A 21,324-nucleotide genomic window follows, 5' to 3' on the forward strand; every position below is an offset into this window, starting at 1 on the left:
AGGAGTGCTTTCTTTTGGCCAGTGGTGAAACTTTGCATGTCAAAGGTCGCCGAAGTGGAACTCAGCGCTCCTTTATCTGCTGGTGTGACACCTCAGGGTGGTTTTCTTCACTTTTAACCTGAATTGTTGCTCCTCCGCGGAGCAATAAAGGCGTGTCTTATTTCATCTTACATGATCTGAAACCGGGTCTCAAGTGGCATTAAAACTCATGCACACGTGAAAACAGCATTGCAAAAAGATGCTTATAGCTCACAGTTTTCCAGTCGAACAGAAACAGTATGGACATTGGATTTTGTCCACTTACTGCAGTATTGACAGTATTTTTAATTCTTAAATAAGCACAAAATGTCAGAATCTGCATCTCAGTTGCAGGCCAAAGGCTCAGTCCTGGACGCTTCCTGTGTTTTCCAGCATAGCTATAATTTGGATAATAATAATAATAATATGAGGCTATATTCCGCTGCAACTGCACATGGAACTGTTGTTTTTATGGAAAAGGTTACAGGAGGCCAACCACAGCTTAATGGCTGTAAAGGAAACACTACATCCCAAAGTGATAATGGTTTATAGTGAATGTCCTTGACTCAGTGTGCACTAGCAATCCCACTTAAACCCTTCGCTATTGATTGTCCATTAAATCTCTTTGACTTAACACAGGGGCAGGCTGCTGGCTAATGGAGCCAACTTGAGGGGAAGTAGCTTAATGTAGCAGTGCATAAATCCAAAGGGAGGACAACGTGGCTGAAGGCCGAGGAAAGAGAAGTTCAACACCTGGATGTTTTCCTTTCCCAACTGAGTGAATCCTGAGACGTATCTCGAACTTCCTCGCAGCCAAAACATTAAGCTTTTGATGTGCTGCGCCAGTAATTGTGTGATTGGTGGAGGGGGACTGAAAGATATACTCAACTTCTGAATCTAGTTTCTCAAGGGAGTCTATTAGGAAGATTATTAGCCCAAATTCTGCTGATCTGTGCAGTAACTCATGTTTAATCCGACAAGTCTCCGCACTGACTGTAAATTATTCATCTTTCATCGAGTTTTCATTCTCAGTGACAGCACAATATTGCATGTACATGTGTTATATGTATGGAAAATACATCGCTGTAACTCTTGCTGATCAAATACAGATAGAAAACCGAAGGGATTCTTCAATTTGGAGGAGAATTCAGTCTAATAAATGCTAATTCTTGTCGCTACCTGTTTATAAATTAAAGCATTTGTAGGTCTTGTTTTCCTTGAGATAAATCCTGCTCGTCATATGGAGTCTAAAAATCAACTTAAATGGGCAGTGTGTAATTTTGGAGAAGAAATTAAAACTCAGAATTTCAAATTTGATGATATTAATGAGGTAATACTACAAACTTTTTTCCTTGACTGAATAAACAAGCTGCTCTCAGAGTTTGTTTCTTTAGTTAAGCCATAAAAAAATAGATTTTAACTTGCATGATGAAAGTGCTGCATGAAAATGAAGCTGGAAAATAAGAAAAGGCTTCTCTAATTAAAAGCACAAATGATAACGAAACAGCGAAACATGAAGAGAGGTAACGTTTACGAAATGAGTTTACCAGAGCCGTGGTGGGGATCCAGAGTTGTGATCCCCTCAGACTCAGTGTTTCCTCCTCCTCCTCCAGAGCCCCGAGCTCCACCGCCCCCTTGATGTAGCCACAGTTCCTCTCAAGGATGGAGCGCAGCCCCTCCAGCAGAACCACGCTGGTGGTGCATCCCATGGTGCCACCAGAGACTCGCCACCACCATGCAGGAAAAAGGAATTATCTCAAAACTCTTTGCCGGGTGGATGCAGCAGCAGCAGCAGTCGTCCCAACTTGACCTCCTCCACATCTAGGAGTCCTCCTCTTACACAGGTTGTTTTTTTTCTGTTTTTTTTAATTCACTCAGGTGTCAGCTTTATCTCCCATCGCTGAGGAGGATTTCCCGCGTGAAACCACAACCACGATCTTCGAGAGCGATATCTCAGCCCGAGCGCCGGGCCGCTGGGTCGTATCCTCCTGTGAGCAGCTCAGCGTGGATGGAGGGATGAGCGTGCGGAGGAGGGAAGCTGCTCATTCAGTCGGAGCAGGGCGTCGACTCTTCCTTCTGCTGGGAGATGCTCAGGCGCTCCGCTCTCTCTCTCCCTCTCTCTCTCTCTTCTCCTCTCTCTGACTCTTCTCCACCCTCCGCCGGTTTGCGCGTTCTCTCACTCTCTTTCTCTCAACCTCCCCGTCCCTCTCCATCACTCACTCATGCCCGTCACTTTCACTTCTTCTCTCCTCCCTCCCCTCCCTCCCCCTCGCAGCTTAGTCATTTCTCTGACTCTGCATGCTTTGTCAACAATAAAAAGCAGACTGTTACCAACAAAGACACACACACACACACACGCCCACACACACAAAAACCCGACTGCTGCAGACAATGTTTGCCTCTTTCTCTCTCTGCTTTCTTCGCCTCCTTCCTCTTTCTCCCACTCACGGCGAAATTACAAGAGATGCAGTCATCCTGCTGATGTCATTTACACGCCGCTCTCAGACATGAAAAGGAATGATTTAACTCCCCCTACTCCTCTTGACCCGCATTGCCGGGCCCACAGCCATTAACACTCGGCCGGACTGGTCCGTCAAATGCGCGATGCGTCATAGGGCAACAAGGACAAACCTAGCAATCCTCTCCACAAATCATCACATTATTAACATCACAGCAGCCTCGCAACCCCTCCCTCCATCCAGAAGGAACGACGTGAGCCGAAGCATGCGGTGCTTGTTTATGGACGGCTAATTTACATGCACATACAAAACTATTTTCTGAATTTTCCCCTCAGCTGCTCCCTGTAGGCTGGCGTAAATATTTCATCAGTGGTTGACACACTCACCTACTTTTAAGTGGATGATGCAGCGAAAAAACGGGTAAGAAGGAGAATCGCGTTAAAAAACGGGGGGGGATGGAGCACAAAGTAGGATCAGTGTTTGGAATCACGGGAATAGCTTTAGCGCTTAAATGGGTGGAATCAAATTAAAGTGAGTCTGTATCTTTTGAGCCAATAATGTAACTTTTACTGACAATATTTACTGTGGCAGTAAATGGAAAGAGATGAAGTCGCCAGAATAAACGTTGGCAGTGTGCATTCCAGTAAACCACAGATGTGTTGAAACTTTACGGCTCTTTGTGTTGCAATTTTCAGTTTTATGTTGGGAAAATGCAACGCTGAAGGTCTGGACTCAATGGTAGGTTTCAATGCAAAACCACACGGGCAGGAATAAGAAAAAGATGATGTTTTGGCCCTTGCAAAATGTCCCTGTTTTGTTAAATATACCTGATCTTGTCACCACGAAGGCAACTGGAAAATGTCCTGATGCTTCGCTAAAAACACCTGGTTTGTTGCCACAGTTAGGGCAGAAAAATGTCCCAATGTGTCATTAAAAATACCAGGTTCTGTCTTAACAAAGACGGTAGGAAAATATCCTGATATTCCAAAAAAACCAAACAAACCTGGTTTTGTTGCCACATAGTAATCTGGAGAACGTCATGACATCTCATTAGAAAAAGACCTGGGGTTATTACTGTAAAGATGGCAGGAAAGTGTCCCAACATCTCATTAAAAGTACCAAGTTTTCCTGGCACAAGCATGGATGGAAAATGTCCTGGCATTCGCAAAAATTGTAGTAGGAAAGTGGGAAGTAAACTGGCAGAAACAAGCTGCCTGTCCTAGCTATCATGCCGCCACCATCCTCTCCTCCTCTTAGGGGGTAAAAGGTGAAAGCAGTTGAAACGTCATTTGAAGGGCAAGTGACGAAAGCAGTTAAATCTTCAAGTTTGAAGCGCAGATAAAAGCTGTTCAAATGCCAGTTGACTCGCGAGCGTCTGTGGTTGAAATTTCACTTGCGGAATAAAAATCACCTCCAGTGAGAACTGGCGTTGCAAAGGTGAACGCAGCTGAAGCTTGCAGGTGATGAAAGCACTTGAAATTTTCATTTTAAGTGTAAAATAATGAGACAGTCTTGCATGAAGCTGAGGAGATGAAGCCTAAGAGGAGTGCCTCGGTTTTAAAAATAGTGATTATATCCGCTTTAAACTGAAGGAGTCACATTAAAAAGGAGTGATCAGAATCAAAGCTGACTTTGAAAGGCTCTCTTTAGAAGAGAGACGATATTAAACAGCTACTTTCATAAATTAGCTTCAAGTTTAAAATGGTGGAGTGGCCCTTTAAAGCCGAAAACAAGCCTCTTTCATTTCAGTGTTTTCAGGCTCATTCAAAAAGCCTCCGCAGCTTTTCTTTGAACGATGTCATTACATTAGGGCGACTCCTCCGAGGACGCATTAATCTGATGAAATCCAAACTGCACCCCGCCGTGCACCCGGTAACCTTTTTTTCACACAGACATCTGCAGGCCGGGCAGACGTTGCACCACCACTCAGGCCGCGTAATCGCTTTATCAGAATCCACAAAAAGACGTTTATCAGTTGTTTTTTTTCCCCGTGTGCTGTTTGGCGATGACGGGCTGGACGCGGGGCGGAAGTGGGAAAGACGAATTCCCCCTCAGTCAGCAAAGTGAACCCTAATGCTCTTCTCAGATGGTTCATCCCCCGCTCGATTGTAAAACTACTCCATAAAATTTATGGGGTTTGCACTGGCAGTTTTAGAGCAACATGTTTATCTGTTTTCATTAGATTTACAACACGGTGAACTCTTTAGAACACATTATTTATTCTGTGTTTCAAAAGCCAGATTGATAAATCAAATAAGAGAGCTAAATGTTGGTCTCGTGGCAACAAGGCAGTGCTGTTCTAAGTAAAGAAAAGTACAGAAGTGAACTGGCTGAATGCTAAACACACATGCAAGATCTCTAAGAAAGCACAACTCTTTGTTCTTACATGCTCAAATACTTGCAGCATGATCATTTCTCCACAGAGTTGGGAGACGTGCGTCGCTGCTGCCTCCCACAGGCCGCTCCTGACGCTGCAACAACACTGAGGCTTGATGACTCACTTCTTACCTCATCTTCTCAAATAGATTTTTTTTTTTTTTTGGATAACACTCCCTGCACATCCACATGAATCAAGGCAAACAAAGGGGATGCCATGCGAGCCTGTGCGAACGGCTGCAGTCGTGTGGTCGTGGAAGCTGTGCCCAGAACGTAATGTCACGCGGCCCCAGACAGCACGCACAGGCAGCACGGCAGCCAAGTTTCACTGCAGTAGTTTGGGGGCATGGAAAAACTATCAAGGGTTTTATTGGGCCAGTGACTTCATCTATTGTGACTTTTATTTTTTTGCACGAAAGGACAGGCGTACGAATGCAGACAGAGGGAACTATGCCCAGTGTGATTACACAGCATTAACACACTGACTCAAACAAGTATTAGAAAGAAACCACATGGAGAATAATCACATGGAGCCAGTTTCTCCTGTGACGTCATGCTCGGGGTCCGTTATGCTAGTGGCTCTATGAGGCTATAGTGGATGCTAACATCGGCACAATAACATGCACACAACTTTAGACAACATTCCATATTCAAATTTAGCACTACACAAAACCTGATTTGTAATGTCATAAGCTTTGCAGGTAAGTTTTTAATGTTTATTTAAAAGGGCACCAGGTAACAGTTCACAAGTGTTGATCACTAATTTGTAATTTGTAAGCACTCCCTGACTTTACACGGAAAATAAAAGTTAATGGATGCGGTTTAAATATTGTGTTTTGCTGGATCGTTAAGGGAACGGTAGATTAAATTCACATCGGTCAAAGGTAGGATCTGAATTTTGATGTATTTTGGATAATTTGGTGCACAGTCTTCAATCGCATGAGCCCATTTTTACTACAAAGAGACTAACTGTTCAAGGATTTCTTCCCAAACCTCATTCAAAAGTGGCCCAGATCATGTTCCCATTGAGCAAATTTCAGTATATAAAGTGCAAGTTCTCACTGTGGTCTTTCCATCTCAATTAGTTTCACCAGGGACCTAAATTCAGGCTAATAATAATGAACATTACAGCTGAATCTGGGTTACACTCATGTGATTTGGGTATTGAGCGTCTCATGAAAGGCCTGCAGGTAATGTGGCAGACTAGGACAGGATCCTTGTGTCTTCACGGCTAATAAAACCAGTTAAACAGCGTCAATATTATATTCGAAGTAGGCCGCCGGTTAATGTGCTCTAATTCTACCTATCTCACCCTGACTTTTGCATGGGTTAGGAATCCAAGGCGGCCAAAAGGACTGTGAATGTTTTTCCACACGAAAGTGAAATTTCTATTTTTACACATGCAACAGAGAACTGGATGTGCAATTGTGTCAACTGGGTCAGGGGAATTTTTTATGGTCACCACCCAATTTTTGCAGACACGGCTGGCTGCGCCGCTGATTGAATTAGCAACTGTTTCGTTAATCACAGTCATATTAAGCACACATTTCCACATTAAAGGGGCACTCCACCGCTTCTCAAAAGGGGTGCTTACTCCATGGCTCATGGGGGGCTTTGGCAAGTCTGAGTAAGTAACCTTGATGATGTCATCATGACAGGATGATGTCATCTGGGTTATTTCAGCACATTTGCAACACAGAGCCTGAATGTGAAAGATGTGGAAATGCACCGGGCACTAATGTAGCCTCCACTGTAAAGCACTGACACATTAAAGGATCTTGTACAATTGTATGCAAACACAGTTTTGAATTACTAATGCTATATCCCATCAAAAGCACAATGTTAGCATTGTCAGCTGCTAGCATGGCAAGTCCACACTACAAGCTAATCATCATACTAGAGGTAGTAAACAAATCATCAACATACTTTGGAATCTGATAGTAAAAGGGACTGACATAATATGTGTGACAACTTGGGGACTGCTCATTAAACTTCACAAAGAGACATCAAATGTGTTTTCCTACGACTAAATGTAAGATCTTCCCCGGGCTGTTTCACCACCACCCATGATTCATTTGAATGTTTTTCATTTGTGAGCAGCTCCTTCATCCCCGTTGTGCAATATTGCATCGTGGAATGGTTCTGTCCGTCAGTTGCGCAATCTTAAATCGACTGTTCAAGTCTGTATACTTCTTGTTTGGAGCATACTTTCTGTCATTCTGTCATTTTATTCCAGTGTGAACAAACTAAACTGAAGACAAAATGTGAGACGTGCTGTTAGTTTTGTTCCACTAATAATGACAATGAGAACAAAAAAATTGGTCCCATTTTTAATGTTGCATCTTGAGTTTTCTCTAAGTGCTTCCTGAATCTAATATTTTATATTTGGCAGCCTGGTTTCTCCCCCAAACACTGGATTCACTCAACCATTAAATGAACCGCATCTGAGGCTGTTTCCTCTTCGACACTGTTAATGGGCAGTTTTTCACAGTAATGAGACAAAGATCTGTTGGAATTGCGAGAGTTTGTGCAACTCTCTGCTGAATCTGAAATGTAATATTATTGTCTCCTGGCAATAATTCCTACAATAAACAACAAAAGTGACCCTCAAAGGATCGAAGATGTCGCAATGGGCTGAAATCTCCTCGCCTCCTTGGATCAGCGCTGCGGGGCCGTGACGGAGAAACAAAAACACGCAGCGACTATCCAATAAAAATGACGCGGCGCTCAAACAAGAACAGACGTTTCATTTGCGAGCCTGCAGGCGCTGCAGACTGATGACAGCGCTGTTTGATGAATATGCTGGAGACTGGCGAAAGATCAAAATCATGTCACTGTGGAGGAATTTCGCGTTATGGTGAACAGTTGAAACTTGTTGTTTTCTCTCCGTCTTAAAAGAAGTAATCAAGTTCGAAGCTCGCAGGCGGGCACAGTCCGCACATGCCAGACTGGCTGCTCGAGAGCTGGTGTTTACACCAACGAAAGGGTGGTAACGACACAGAGGATGAGGTAGCCTAAATAAAGAACGAGTGGAAACCGCATGGCCAGAAAAGCCCTCGCCTCAGCTATCAGCGGCGGCGACTCGGGACTAAACCACAAACCCAGCAGCCGACCAAACGCCAAGCTTCATCACAGCTCCTGTATCATGACACCGATATAGGTCAGCTGTGCTAAAGCATCTGCAAATCTGCAGATTATCTCTGCCAGGGTTTTTTTTTATGCTCTAATCAGACCAAATCCTCTAGAGTGGAGCTCATTCTTAAGTGGGATTGTGGAGCAGTGGAAAGAGTCTCGTGGCTGGATGGACGGAGAGGGGGAAAAAAAGAGAGAGTAGACGAACGGCCAAAAAGGGCAGAATTAGAGTATTTCTGTGTGTTTTTATAGCGTATGTGTGTGGATGGAGGAAGGAGTGGAGACACTCATTCAGGAAGGCAAGGAGAGGGCAGCGAGAGGTTTAAAAAACGTCTAAGCAAGCATTTCCCACAGTTGGAAGTGATTATTAAAACTGCAGGGGCTGTCTTTACCGCTCTACTGCTTGGCTCCCACTTTGTTTACTAAGGTATAGCAGAGAGAGAGCCCAACCACACCTGCAGTAACTATGGTGTGTGTGTGTGTGTGTGTGTGTGTGTGTGTGTGTGTGTGTGTGTGTGTGTGTGTGTGTGTGTGTGTGTGTGTGTGTGTGTGTGTGTGTGTGTGTGTGTGTGTGTGTGTGTGTGTGTGTGTGTGTGTGTGTGTGTGTGTGTGAGCAAGTGTCCGACTTGATCCGGCCTCAGTTTCGAATCCGGGTGATTTATCCCATATGCAAGTATTTATAATTGATGGTCCCCTGCCTAGTGTGACGCCGAGTTGCAGAGGAGAAAGAGGGCGCGTTTAAAAATAGCCAGAACACCTACCATCATCTCATCCATTATTTAACACGGCCCAGAGATCCGATCTGACATCCATTATGCCACTCCACAAGCCGAAGGGATGAGCGGAATTAATAGGCCACTATGACATAAGTGTGGGGATGAAGGTTGAGACTGAATAATGGATTGTTTACGAGTAAGAGGAGTATACTGATTTTCATACCATTTTACTTTGTCTACATGTGGCGGACCCTGCCACCTTTCTGGCTTTAAACAGTGCTCTGGGGACCGTACTTTCCTCTGACAACAGCTTGGTTATTGGGTGATGGAAAAATACTAATATAAGAACCATTGCAAACATGAAAACTCTTCCCAAACTACATACTGCCCCTTTAAAAAGTGGTTTTGTCAGATCAAAGGTGCCGGTCAAGCATCTCAACCGCAGTCCAAGGCCGGGTCGACCCGCCTCTCCCTGTGTGACATCTGAGTTGTCGAGGAAATTCTTTAATGTCCGGCTACTATATATATATATTTGCTTTTACCATACCGGCATGCCAGCGTCCGTGTCAAACGAGCAGGAGGGAAACAGCTGCAGCGTAAGCACACAGTCAAAAATAGAGGTTCAGGAGAAGTTATGCGAACTATAACAGGGGCATAATGGGAGCCAGATGCACACCTTGTGATCCACCGCGAAGGTACAAAGTGGTTTCTGATTCTGATTTCTGCTAGTTCAGCCTGAACGAGACGTAGCGCTCAGTTGCCAAGGTTAGTTTAAGAGGCATTTGTTTATTGGCCACATAGTACTACTCAGCCTGTGTGAGCGCGCTCTGCGAATGATGTCATCGGGTCTAATTAGGCCTGTCATGATAATTAGGTTATTGATTAATCCTGCATATCTTATTGTACACATTAGATCAAATTATCGATATACGCATGGGCATGACCTCAATCCCTTTTTGCTAATCACGATATATGTCTGTGCTGCTGGTGCTGACTATTTTTAGTCCCAAGTACACAGGAACTGAGGATATCTCAGCCTCTGCTGATTAGAATTTCATCATACATGTAATTGAGAAAAAATGGCCGGCACACCTATTTAAAGGTATAATAATAATATCTTTGAAAATGGGACTCAAAGACACACAGTGGCAACCAGGTACACAGCAAGGTAGCCCCTCGTCAACCACAACAACTTCTTACATGTGCAGAGACTCTTGGAAGGCACTGTATCATTTTTTGCACTTTGTTTTCTGGACATATTCAACAAGATATAACTTGCTGCTAGGTACTGTCTTAGCAGTCTTTGTGTGAAGTTAAACTAACCAGCTAATGGCTCTAACTATCCGCAATACAGCGAAGAAGCGGAGCTCCCAAAATGGTTAAGTATTCCTTTACGATGTCCTGTCAACAATGCCTCCAGAGTGTGTCCATATTGTACACAAATAGCACTGTGCTCCGGTGGGAAGCCAGTGAGGGATCGTGACCTTGACACAACGGTAGCTCCGATTAGTCGGCCTATCTACACTGCCTCCTGTCTGCATGCTTCCTCTTCAAGAGACGCAATACGGGGTGAGGGCAGGGTAAAGATTTCCAAGTACTTAAAAATATCAACATGGAGCCTTCCACAGTCCTAGTAAATTATTTTTTGGTATTACAAGTTTATTGAAGTGTTAAATTTGAATATACAAATGAGGCAGCTAGACTCGAATAAATGCTCATTAGCAAACATTTCCAGAACATAAATCTCAACTGAAATCACCTAATTTGGTCTTTTGGTTAGTTTCTTTCAACTGGTCTGAAAAAAGGACGCTGCAAAGATGCAAAATACCTCAAAATCTCATGTTTTAGTTGAGGCGTGTGGTGATCGGATTAAAAGACAAATGCTGAAAGCAAAAAAACTAGTTCAATTTGGTCAGATGGAGTGCTCAGCCTCACTGTACTGCAAAGGCAATGACAACAGAGTGTGCAAGTGTAACATGATGACCCGTGCCCAACCCAAATACAAACTCATTAGCACTGACAGGATCTCGTGGTCACCGGTTGGTGCCTGGACCCCTGAGCTCCACATTTATGCATTTGTGTGTTTGTTGCACACAAAAAAAACAAAAAAAAAATATCAACATCCTTAGCTTCTAATGCCTAATTAGAGCCCGGTCTAGAAAAGTCTGTCTTTATTCTAATGACATCATTATAAGATCAGCAGGCACACTGGGAGCACGGACACGGACATAATTGACGGCAGAGGCCATTAGTGGCAGAAAAATACTGTATTGATCACGATTATGCAACGAGGCACAGCCGTCGGGGGGCGAGTCCCTGAGGATGGTGACACTGCAATCAAACAATTATCAGTCAAGAAGTTCCATGGCAATTTTTTTTTTTTACCTCCATCATTACTCAGCTGTTTTCTCTCTAACCTATCCGGTTGCATGGTGCACCTGCGGGGGGTCGGATGACAAGAGTGGGCCAAAGAAGTGTGCATGTCTTAGTGTGTGTGTGTCATCTTTCTCATCCCTTCAGAGCTGGGCTGGAGGTGTACATTTCAGTTACCTGGCAACCCCCCTTTGAGAAAGTTGCAACAATGGGCACCCTGTAGAGTTAGACATGGGGGATGTGCAGCAGGAAGTGACAGGAAGAAGGGACAGAGATGTCATCCTTTACCAGAGGTTGCTGGGGTGCCCATGAGCAGGGCATTAAACCTCCTAATCCTGACCTATGACCCCTCAATGGAAGGAAGGAAAGCCTCTCTATTGCTGTAGGCTATACTGTATGATAATTCAGTGTTCTTGAGTGTGCAGAGGAGACGCTTCACTCACCATCAGCACTGACGTCCTGACAGCCTCGGACACGCTCTGCCTCAGCTCCGCCGCGGTGCCCGGTTTGTTGAGCCCCCGGGTGAACTTCCTCGCCTCGGCTGGAGCAGAAGCCATACCGTGTCCCGCCTCTCATCAGACAGCCAGGTGGTGAAGAAGAGTCGACTTGTCCCGAGTGTCGGCGCAGGAAAAAAAAGAGAGAGAGAGAGAGAGAGAGAGAGAGAGAGAGAGAGAGAGAGAGAGAGAGAGAGAGAGAGGCTGCGCTCCGGGCTGTCCGACGTGCGTAAAAATGCACCGTGGCGCTTTTTTCATCCAGGCATTACGCTTCTGTGTAACTTCGCATGAGCTCGGTTTTTACGTGCAGAGGGGATCCGGGACGGAGGGAGGATGACTTCCCTGGTGAGAGGCGGTCGGAGAGCAACATCCAGAGGCTGCTGCGTTCTGTCCCGTCAGGAGATCCCGTGCGCAAAACCGACACGCCCCCCTTCCTCGGTGTAATAATAATGCCCGGTGGGACAGCTCCGTGGACCGATTCATCCATCACATTTTGCAGTCTGTTTGCAGAAAAGCATTGGCACTACTATCCACAATATGATTATTATTTATAGTGTTGCTGTAGGATACTCAGCACTCAGCAGTTACTTTAGTGCTGATTTCCGTCTGCGTAATCACTATAATGTGTCCATTATATAAAAAAGTTATGGATATTAAACCCCCTACGAGACTTTTAAAGCAATTAATGCCTAAATTGTTACATCAATAGGCGCCTAAATACTGTTTTGTGGTTATATAACTGCATATCACACGCTGTTCAGCCGCAGGCACGGGATAACATTGCCACCTACTGGAATAATTATTGTTTTAAGCAGACAGTCTGAGTTTAAGGCTTTAAACTCTGTATAAAGTTATCTGACCACACAGAGGCAGTAAAGTTACACTGAAAGTTGAATTAATAGTGATGCCTTCAGTTGTAATCGGGAACGGCAGTTTCGGGAAGAGCGCAAACAGTGTGAAGCACAGCAAGTCTGTCCCATTATTAGGAATACTGTTAATACATATGTAATAATGAGATATTATCAATTGTATGAGCACACAATTAGAAATTCTTTATGTCTATATCTCAATTGAAGGATAAGTTCATCCAAAAATCAAAAAATATAGTCATTATTTACTCACCCTCATTCGGATGGAAAGTCGGGTGGAGTTTTTAGAACAAATTCATCCTTCTTCTGACGACTTGAAGTGGATGGGGGCTTGTTTTCGGACCAATGAATTAAATATCCTCATACAGCTCATCCTGTGCAATCCAAGTTTCCTAGAGCCCTGACACCTCAAACTGATTTTTAATGCTGATATCTTCACACCCCCATATGAAATAAGTGCCGCGCCACGTCTTTTAGTATCCATTTTGGTTTGCTGGTGCTTCTGGAGCCATTTTATGTTTATTCTTTGCTTGTTTCTGCACATTTTAAAACAAGTCCCCACTACTTCAGTTGTTTTGGAGAGCACCGCTGCAAGGCTGTTTGGCAGTGAAGCTCCAGAAAATGTTCAGCGGACAACACGACTTCCCCTGACCTTCCCTCGGTGTCGAGGCGACTACATAATGAGTGCATTTCAAATGTTGTGGGTGAACGTGTCCTTTAAGTGTGCCCTTTAGCCTTGTGAATTAAAAATGAAGGCACTGTGCAAGTCGCATCCAGATGGGCGACGATGTTTAAGCTTGAGGCGTTCAAGGCAATTAAATGAGTCGGACAATTGCGCCGAGAGCCTGAACGCAGCATATGTTTCCAGGGTGTTATGTCCACAGTCTGCGGCACAGCGGCGCTGCGCCACCCCTCCTCTCCGTGTAGGACTGTCCTCCACCCCCAACACCAACCCACAGCAACCTGATACCGGAGACGAGCGGTCCAGACAAGCCTGCAAACGAGGCGTTCCCAGCCGCCCTGTCTGTCTGTCTGCCCCAGCGGAGCTCCAGACCGTTAATGCCAAACGCTGCCGACCGCCTCGGGGAAGATCAGACCAAGAGATATCCATTCCGTCAGCCCCGTCGTCATCCAGCAGGGGAGTAATAACCTCCGTCTATCGCAGACCAGCGAGGCTCACTGTAGACGCCGTCGACTTGTGAATTATTTTCCACCCCCCCAACCTCAGCGGAGATCGTGAAACGAGACGGGACGCGGAGAACTAACTGGCTAGCTGTTCGGCTAACGTCGGTTAGCATCGATAGCAGCCAGCTTGTAACCAAACCGAGCTAGTTCGCTAACGTTTAGTATGCCAAATTCTCGCCCGCCGTATCGAAAGACTGGATGTTTCCGCGAAGTGTGCAACTGAGAGTAGTTGTTGTGTTCGCGAATTAGCTGCGTGCGGGGTTATCTTTGCGCTATTTACCCTCTTTGCCTAAGTTTTCTGGTCCCAGACAGTCGCCCTGGGCAGCTAGCATGTTAGCTAGCCGATATGGACGTTGTTTTCTGGCTGGCTGCAGATGGCAGGTCCGCCAAACAAGTTAGCCGCTCGGTTTATCTGCCCGGTCTTGCGCTGGAGTCGACAGCAGGACTAACTTAACTTTTTTTTTCTTTCTTTTTTTTTTTTTTTTTTTTAACTCGCGGCCAATGTTAGCTACCAAATCACGTCAGAGGACCCCGACTCTCCTCCTTTTCGTGTTATTCATCAATGTGCCCCATGCCTGAGAGATCGGTTCAAGTTATTGAGCTGACGTGAGGGGAAATAAAACAAACAACAACACTGGGGTCACAACAAAATCTGCGAAGAAGAACAGAGCGGAACAGGAGGAGAAGAAGAAGAAGTAGAGGGGGACTTGGAGGAGCTGTAATCCAGAGACCAAAGTCGATGCACACTGACATGGCTGTGAGCCGAATCACGATGAAATCACTCGCTAAATTTGGGTTTTGCCTGACGATTCTCCTGACTTCTGTGGCCGGTGAGTGGCTTATCAGTGCATTGATTTTATTTGGGGAATTAAGGGTGTTGGGTTGGGGGGGGGGGGGGGGATGTGCTCCTCATGAATATTTGATGCCTTTACATTTTCGGTGCTGTCTGTAATGCGTCCACATACCCAGTTTGGTGCAGATGTTGTCCTGCTTGAGTAACAATCCTGTGATCAATCTGCACCAGACATCATGTATCCTAAATCAACATGCCCTCCTTGTGTGTGTGTGTGTGTGTGTGTGTGTGTTTGTGCCTAACTGTCCCCCTTATCCACCTTCCCCATCTAGGCCCGCCTCATTTTTCTGGAGTGATCTTAGTGCAACCCAGTCAAACCCCCTTCCACAGATATCTCATCTTCAACACAGCACAGCACAGCGACTGCACCCCCTGGCTCCCTGTTATTTTTTATTTTATTTTATTTTTTTAAATCATTCTGTGTACAAAGGCCTGGAAAAACACTGCCAAACATACCGCAGTCCTTGTCTGCCAAGTTGTGCCCCCCGTTCAAGACTTTGGGCTCAAGCCAGGCTTCTGTGAGACCTTGAGCTTGATAAGATAGTAGCAGGGCTGCACAGAGATGGAGGAACAGTGCATGCACAGGGAGGAAGAGGAGGAGGGGGAGGAGGAGGGGGGTTGTTGGGTGGAATGTGTGGGAAGCCTGGAAAGGTATTTTACAAGATGGGTAATTTGGGGCGATGGAAGTTCAACATTGTGCAGGGCGGCTGAAAAAATTAGGTGGTCCCAGGAGCAGCTGAGTACGTGGGTGTGAATGTGTGTATAAACAGCCTTTTAATAGTGCATATTATCATTTCTGGAGTGTGTGTGTTGTTGTTGTTGTTAAGGCTCCTACACCCATCCACAGACAGGGTATTATCAGAAGGCCAGAGTAATGACTGCTGTTGCAGAGTGGAAATATGCGAGCGTGGAGCATAATTTGGACACACAGTTTGAAGCAGCGTTCGCCGCTTTAAGCTCAAACGGTGCCCCGGCTTTGCAGTTACATTTGTATTTAACAGACAAGTCGTAGTGTCAATGTTTTTTTTGTTTTTTTTAATTCCCCGCCTTCCATTTAAAAAAATGACAAGCAAGGCCTCTTCAATTGTCTTTGCCCGGGCTGTGTTTTCTGTCATCATCTGATTGTGAGGTCACACAGAAATAGAGAAGAAAAAAGCTTGCCGCTTAAATTTAGAAACACTGGAGTAAGTAGAAAAGCAAGGCGTGCTGTGGGAGAGGGGGTGAATCAGCGGAGAGAGCGGGACGTGAATTGCTCACCGAAGAGATGAGTTATCAGGTTGTGACGTAGGATAGGAAGAGGAGGGGGAGGTGGGGGTGGGGAAAAAAAAAGCAGAGTGCAATTTTTTAATATTCAGCAAAATGCAGTCCTGTAGTTCATCATCTCAGCATGTGCGGCTGGAAGATGTCCCATCATCGCGAAATAACACAACCCTGATATGCTCACCTTTATGAGACATGACATGTAAATTAGTATTCCCCGAGAGCGGTTTAACGACTACAGTGACTGGCAGAGGATTGACACATTCACTCAATAATCAGTACAAGGACGATTAATGGATACTTACAGGCACGCGTGCCATGTAAACAGCCGATAAATTCAAATCGTTGAACTGTGCAAAATTAATTAGGCCAGCAGTCAGACTTTGTTGGCATAATGACTGTAAAGAGACAGGAGACAAACCGCTCTATGTTCCTCTCTGGGCCGGTGTTTAGTTCATGAATGTGAGGCGGCGATACTCCCAGCGCCCATTTCTTTGGATGATGAGAGGAATCAAAGGGCCCTAATAGTCTGCAGGAGTGTGTTACTCATCTCTCTGACCCGACACCTTTCCCCACGGTTCCAGCAACGTTATTGGCTTTTTCCATCTCAGCTATTACCTCCTGTTAATTTCTCTCTCAGATCGTTATTCATTTCCTTCTACCTGCCATGCGTCGAGCCAGTTTGCAGCTGAGCCCGGGTCGTCCTTTCCGCTCCCTGTCCCCCTGTGACTAATCAGTGTGTGGGCGTGCGCCTGCTGCTCCGAAATCTGGAGTCGAAACAGTTCCAAACAAGCCTGCAGACGCTACCTGCGGCGCGTGGCCACAGGTGTTCTCGAGCAGTGGCATCAGGATGGGCTTTAGGCCATACTCTCATCGAGTTCAGCTTGTAGCACACGCAGGCCCATAATGTATGCCACAACCCACATTCAGGCAGACATTTCTACTGTTGTCCCAGGTAGGCTGGAGGTTGGAGGGCCCAAAGAGGATTAGAGCAGAAGTATTATACTATACTATAAAAAAGGACTGCTCATTTGCTCCGCTTGTCCAAGCTCTGTCGCTGTGTCCCTTGAGCCCCATACTGTGGCGTTGACAGGGCCCACTGTTCCTCAACCGGACCGCGTCCCTTCCAGCCTCTGCAGGGCCACGCGGGGACTCTTGAAGCTGTCGGCTCGGCGGTCACGTCGGCGGCTCACAGAAGTTATTGGCTCATGATTATGGCCGCGCGAGTGTGTTTGCCGCGCAGGCTAGTTCAGATCGGAGCCTCCAGGATTTGGCGGCTGCTGCCCGCCCTGGCATTTAATCGATGGTTTTAATGGCAAGGTTGGTGTGAGAGGACTAGGATGAATCAGAATGACTTAAATGCCAAGTAGAATACGTGCTCAGGAATTTGCCTCGGTGACATCCCCAGCAGAGAGATTTCAAAACACAGAAAATGGAAGGGCTGTTATGAGAGAGTGTGGGAAGTCGTCCTGATGTGTTACGGCCTGCAACTAAGTATTATTTTAGTTATTAATTACAGGTTGAGGCAGATGTTGTGGTTCTACTATATAAAGTGGTATAAGCTTGTTTTGTCTCAGGTGATGTCACTTCCATAGTGGCTTAATACTACAAGTCTGAAAATGAAAAAAATCTGAAAGGAGTTTACCAGACTTCTGCCGGCTCCTCATCTCCGCTTGAAGCTGCAGTAGCAGCTAATTGCATAACGCACCCGAATCTCAGACTGAGCTTGCTGTGGTTGAGTTGCATTTTGGGTAGTGTCAGGCTCCAGGTTCGGACAAGGAATAAGAGTGCGTGGAATCAAAAAAAGAGGATATCTCTGGTTCTGCCTCATCGATTTTTATCCTTTTCGATCATAAGTCTGGCAATGTTAAGAAGGCAGCTTCAAATATCTTCATCATCTATCTCTATTATAACAGTGAAAAGCAGCATTTTTCTATCCTCTCCTTATATTTTGGGTATATTATTAAAATGTAATTTGTTTTTGCCCTTTAGCTGAAAAATAATGTTGCTAGTATACATCTCTGGTTAAATAATAACATTGGATCATGGGAGTTGTTGTCTTCACTGACCACAGTTGTTGCCTACAGTGTCATCTGACTCCAACCAAAAATCCAGCAGAATCACAGTTTTATTTATGTTACATTTAGTCAGTTTTTCCCCATAGAACTTCTGAGCCGCAGGCGATCAAATCAAAAGCAGCATTACCTTGAATTATATTGTAGATTGTGCTGGTTTAAAGGTAATGTAAGCACACAACTCCACAAAACATATAACATAGGTTGAATTGGTTTAAGGCATTTTACTGTGGAAATCCGATTAATTATACATTCATATTTATAATAATTCCGGCAAATGTATGCATCTATTAGTTATATTGACTTCCAGAGGCTGTACGGAAGCAGTACACCAATTAAAACAAATCAATGCCTCGAAAAACTAATTCTGTATGTCAGTATTGTAGTAAATTTGTGTGTTTCAATTAGCGGCACCGATTCCTAGCCCAAAGCCCCGGGGCCTGCGCTGCCGAGCTGCATCACCCTGTGGCTCTCAAACCAGCCAGCTGAATGTGCATTACAGTCAGACAGATGCTTCTGGTGGTAAACACAAAGATAGTAAATGGGTCAAGGTGGCTCGTAAAATGTTAAAATCTCGAGGCGAGGCAACCAGTGTGTGTATGGAGGAAGCAAAAATAGGGGGGTAATATAATGGTGCGTGCACTCCGAGGCAACAATTTGGCGTCCGCATTCGAAGAACTGGAGCGATGCAATTTAGACAGGAAGTAGTTGCATGTGCAGAAGGATATAACAGCACTGCGCCCACTTTGATTCCATAATATTTTGCACTCAGTCCACATCGTTATTTCATGAGAAGAGATGACACTGACTGCGGCTAGAAGCAGACCAATGAATGCTGGAATGGGATGGAGGGGGGGTGTTTGGTGTCTAAGCTAGCCTTGTGCTCTATTAGACGAAAAAAAAAATCAATGTGTTTCTCTCTCGGTATCCTCGGGTTTGAGTTCTGTGCAGAGGTAAAAGCAAAGCGAGGTACAATAGAACAGTGTTCAGCCGAAGCTTCTGGTTTGGCAAAAAGGAGAAATTAGTGGATGTTTCAGAAAACAAAAGGTGCAGCCTTGAGATGGTAACTCAGAGTGACAGCCTATGATTAACACGAAGCGTTCTCCTTGACCAGCAGAGACAATAAGTCTAGAGCGCGCAAAAAAAAATGTTGCCCATAGTATGGATGAACCAGTTCACGTTTTCCCTTATTTTTATGAAAAGAAGTTTGAAAGGGAGGGGGACATGTGAAGGTGATAGTGCTCCTGTGGCCTGTCTTTATATTTTGCCACCGTTATCTGAGCCTTTTATAATGTTTCCATCCACATCAGCTTTATAATCACAGCAGAAACAGCACGAGGTGCAGTTACTAGATCCCGGGATTTACAGGCGATCATTGGTGGAAGGTGCAGGTCTCGGACCAATGGTGCACTCACAGCACTCCTCTGAGAAATATCCCAGGAAGAAAAATAACTGCAGAGAAGAGCAGGAGACGGCTTTAAGGGCTGATGAGTATAGTCCCACTGATACAGGGTTCTTCAGGCTGATAGATTCACCAGTTACAAGTAATTATACTTAACAAATGATCTTACTAGGTATTTCATTGGGTTTTTTTGGTTGCAAACTGAGCATTTTACAGTGTGCACAAAAACTTCCCAGTGCTCTCTGGAGGACAATGGAGTCGCTGTAATGGAGACAGTGTTTCTAAATGACTTTAAACCTAGTTTGGTATTTCTGTGCTGCAACTTCTTATTGCCTTTCAGCCCACATGTACTCAACTAAAGCAGAACCAAGGACATATCTGCCTACATGTCAGCTTGGTATATATATTAGTGTATTGTAGTTGAAACTGTTTCAATACTCATTTTCAAGGTATTGAGTCGAAGTTGGAAATTCCAGGATCATGACAACACTAGTCTGGCGATACAGTTCAACTAAATGTTATTTTTCTGTATGAATCAGTCAGAAAATAATAGTGGAAAATGCCCCTTGCTATTTCGTAAAGCCAACATGATCCCATCAAATTGCTTGTTTGCGTGCTCCACGCTCCAAAACCGTAGTGAATTCGATTTACCATCACACGAGGCGAAGAAAAAGCAGAACATCCTCACTATTCAGAAGCTTTAACTCCGCATTTTTTAAAAATAATGACTTAAAGGTGCACTGTGTAGTTTTGGGGAAGCAACTTTAATCAGAAGAGAAAAGATCCTCATTGACTCATTTTTTTCCCTCTTTGGTATCATGAATAAACAGAGTGAACAAACTGACCTTAAAGGACAACACAATTTCATACCGTTTTACTGTTTATATGTGGCGGACCCTGCCACCTGTCTAGCTTCAAACAGCAGTCTGGGGACCTCCTCAGAGAACCACTTGTTTATTTAGTTATTGCTAAAAAATTATATATTGCTGCATTATTATCTTACTGATACTGTAAATAAAAAAAATTGACTTTCTTCCTCGAAGTTACATAGTGCCCCATTCATAGACTAATTGTCTCAGTTGTTTAAAAGGATGACGTCTGAGTTTGCAGTTGTTTGCAGAACAGGTGAAAACCCCCCTTCATACCAGACACAACCACAGGCCTCCTGAGGTGACAGCGAAGTGGGTGGAGGTGTCCTGGAGAGTATGTGGCACGTCAGGCCTGTAATGGCTGTTCATTTACTCGTCAAGGAGAAAGATGCTGTCATAAACAGAGACTGAATTCAGACGCGGCCTGAAAGCAAACTTTTGCTTGTTCATAAATAATCTGAGATTATCCCCCCCCGCTGTGCGACAGTAAACACCACTTCAGCCACTCTGTCATCTGTGTATCACATATTCGGGAAAGTTAAGGTATACAGGGAGGGAGGGGGGGCCGGCGAATTTCGGTATAAATGCATTGTGGTCAATAATGGAGGCCTCTAAGCTTTGAGGGTAGTATAAGCCCCAGGATTAGCATAACTGTACCAGACCCAGACAGACACAGACTGAGTGGTGGTGTTTTTGAGAGTGGGGGACTGGGCAGTCCCTAGGCAACAGATGGGACAGATTAAAGCCCACTCACCCCCCACGTCTTTAAACTCAACCAGGGGACTTGGAAAATTGGGGGTGTCAGCAAATACTCCCTTGAAAACCCATCCATCCTACCTCAGCAACAAGCATGCACCCAAACAGCAGCAGCAGGTACGATTAGCTGCGATGGTGACAGCACCTTGCAAACGTGCATACGTTGTTTTTGCATTTTTTACTTTTTTTCTGCAGCAGGGGGATGCACCCATCGTGCAAGATGGCACGATATCAGTTCTCGGGGTGTGTTCGTCTGCTTCACACACTAGAGCCGAGGCCTGTGTTTGAAAGCATACATTTTTGATACTGACGCAGAGTCAGCATGGATAAAAAGGCTCCACATGCCTGCTTTATGCCCGTTCTCCTCCAGCAAGCGAGCACAACTTCAGTGGCTGCGGACAGTGCACGCATGCCTGCAGAGGAGATGGTGCGTGCACGGGTGCATCGAGCACGTTTCAGCCTTCAGTCAAGAGAGTCTCCTCTGCTC

At 45.0% G+C, this 21,324-nt stretch overlaps 2 protein-coding genes across 9 annotated transcripts in view; one reads left to right on the forward strand and one right to left on the reverse strand.

The window, feature by feature from the left end:
- dock9b (dedicator of cytokinesis 9b) overlaps positions 1-11,751 on the reverse strand; it is a 53,221-nt gene extending 41,470 nt beyond the window's left edge. For 3 of the 7 annotated variants that reach the window (XM_037090418.1, XM_037090422.1, XM_037090420.1), the window contains exon 1: positions 11,518-11,751. In XM_037090418.1, coding sequence (XP_036946313.1) covers positions 11,518-11,631 — 114 coding nt within the window. In that variant the 5' untranslated portion in view covers positions 11,632-11,751. Of the gene's footprint in view, positions 1-1,565; positions 2,132-11,517 lie in introns of those variants that run through there. The other 4 variants (XM_037090415.1, XM_037090419.1, XM_037090417.1 and 1 more) reach the window with 2 other exon arrangements.
- Positions 11,752-12,922: 1,171 nt separating this feature from the next.
- The window catches only part of LOC119014958 (bone morphogenetic protein receptor type-2-like), a 30,864-nt gene continuing 22,462 nt past the window's right edge, over positions 12,923-21,324 (forward strand). For both annotated transcript variants that reach the window (XM_037090428.1, XM_037090429.1), the window contains exon 1: positions 12,923-14,452. In XM_037090428.1, coding sequence (XP_036946323.1) covers positions 14,362-14,452 — 91 coding nt within the window. In that variant the 5' untranslated portion in view covers positions 12,923-14,361. The remainder of the gene's footprint in view (positions 14,453-21,324) is intronic.

The sequence above is a fragment of the Acanthopagrus latus genome, chromosome 24 (genome assembly GCF_904848185.1).
Source record: "Acanthopagrus latus isolate v.2019 chromosome 24, fAcaLat1.1, whole genome shotgun sequence".
Classification (NCBI taxonomy): Eukaryota; Metazoa; Chordata; class Actinopteri; order Spariformes; family Sparidae; genus Acanthopagrus; species Acanthopagrus latus.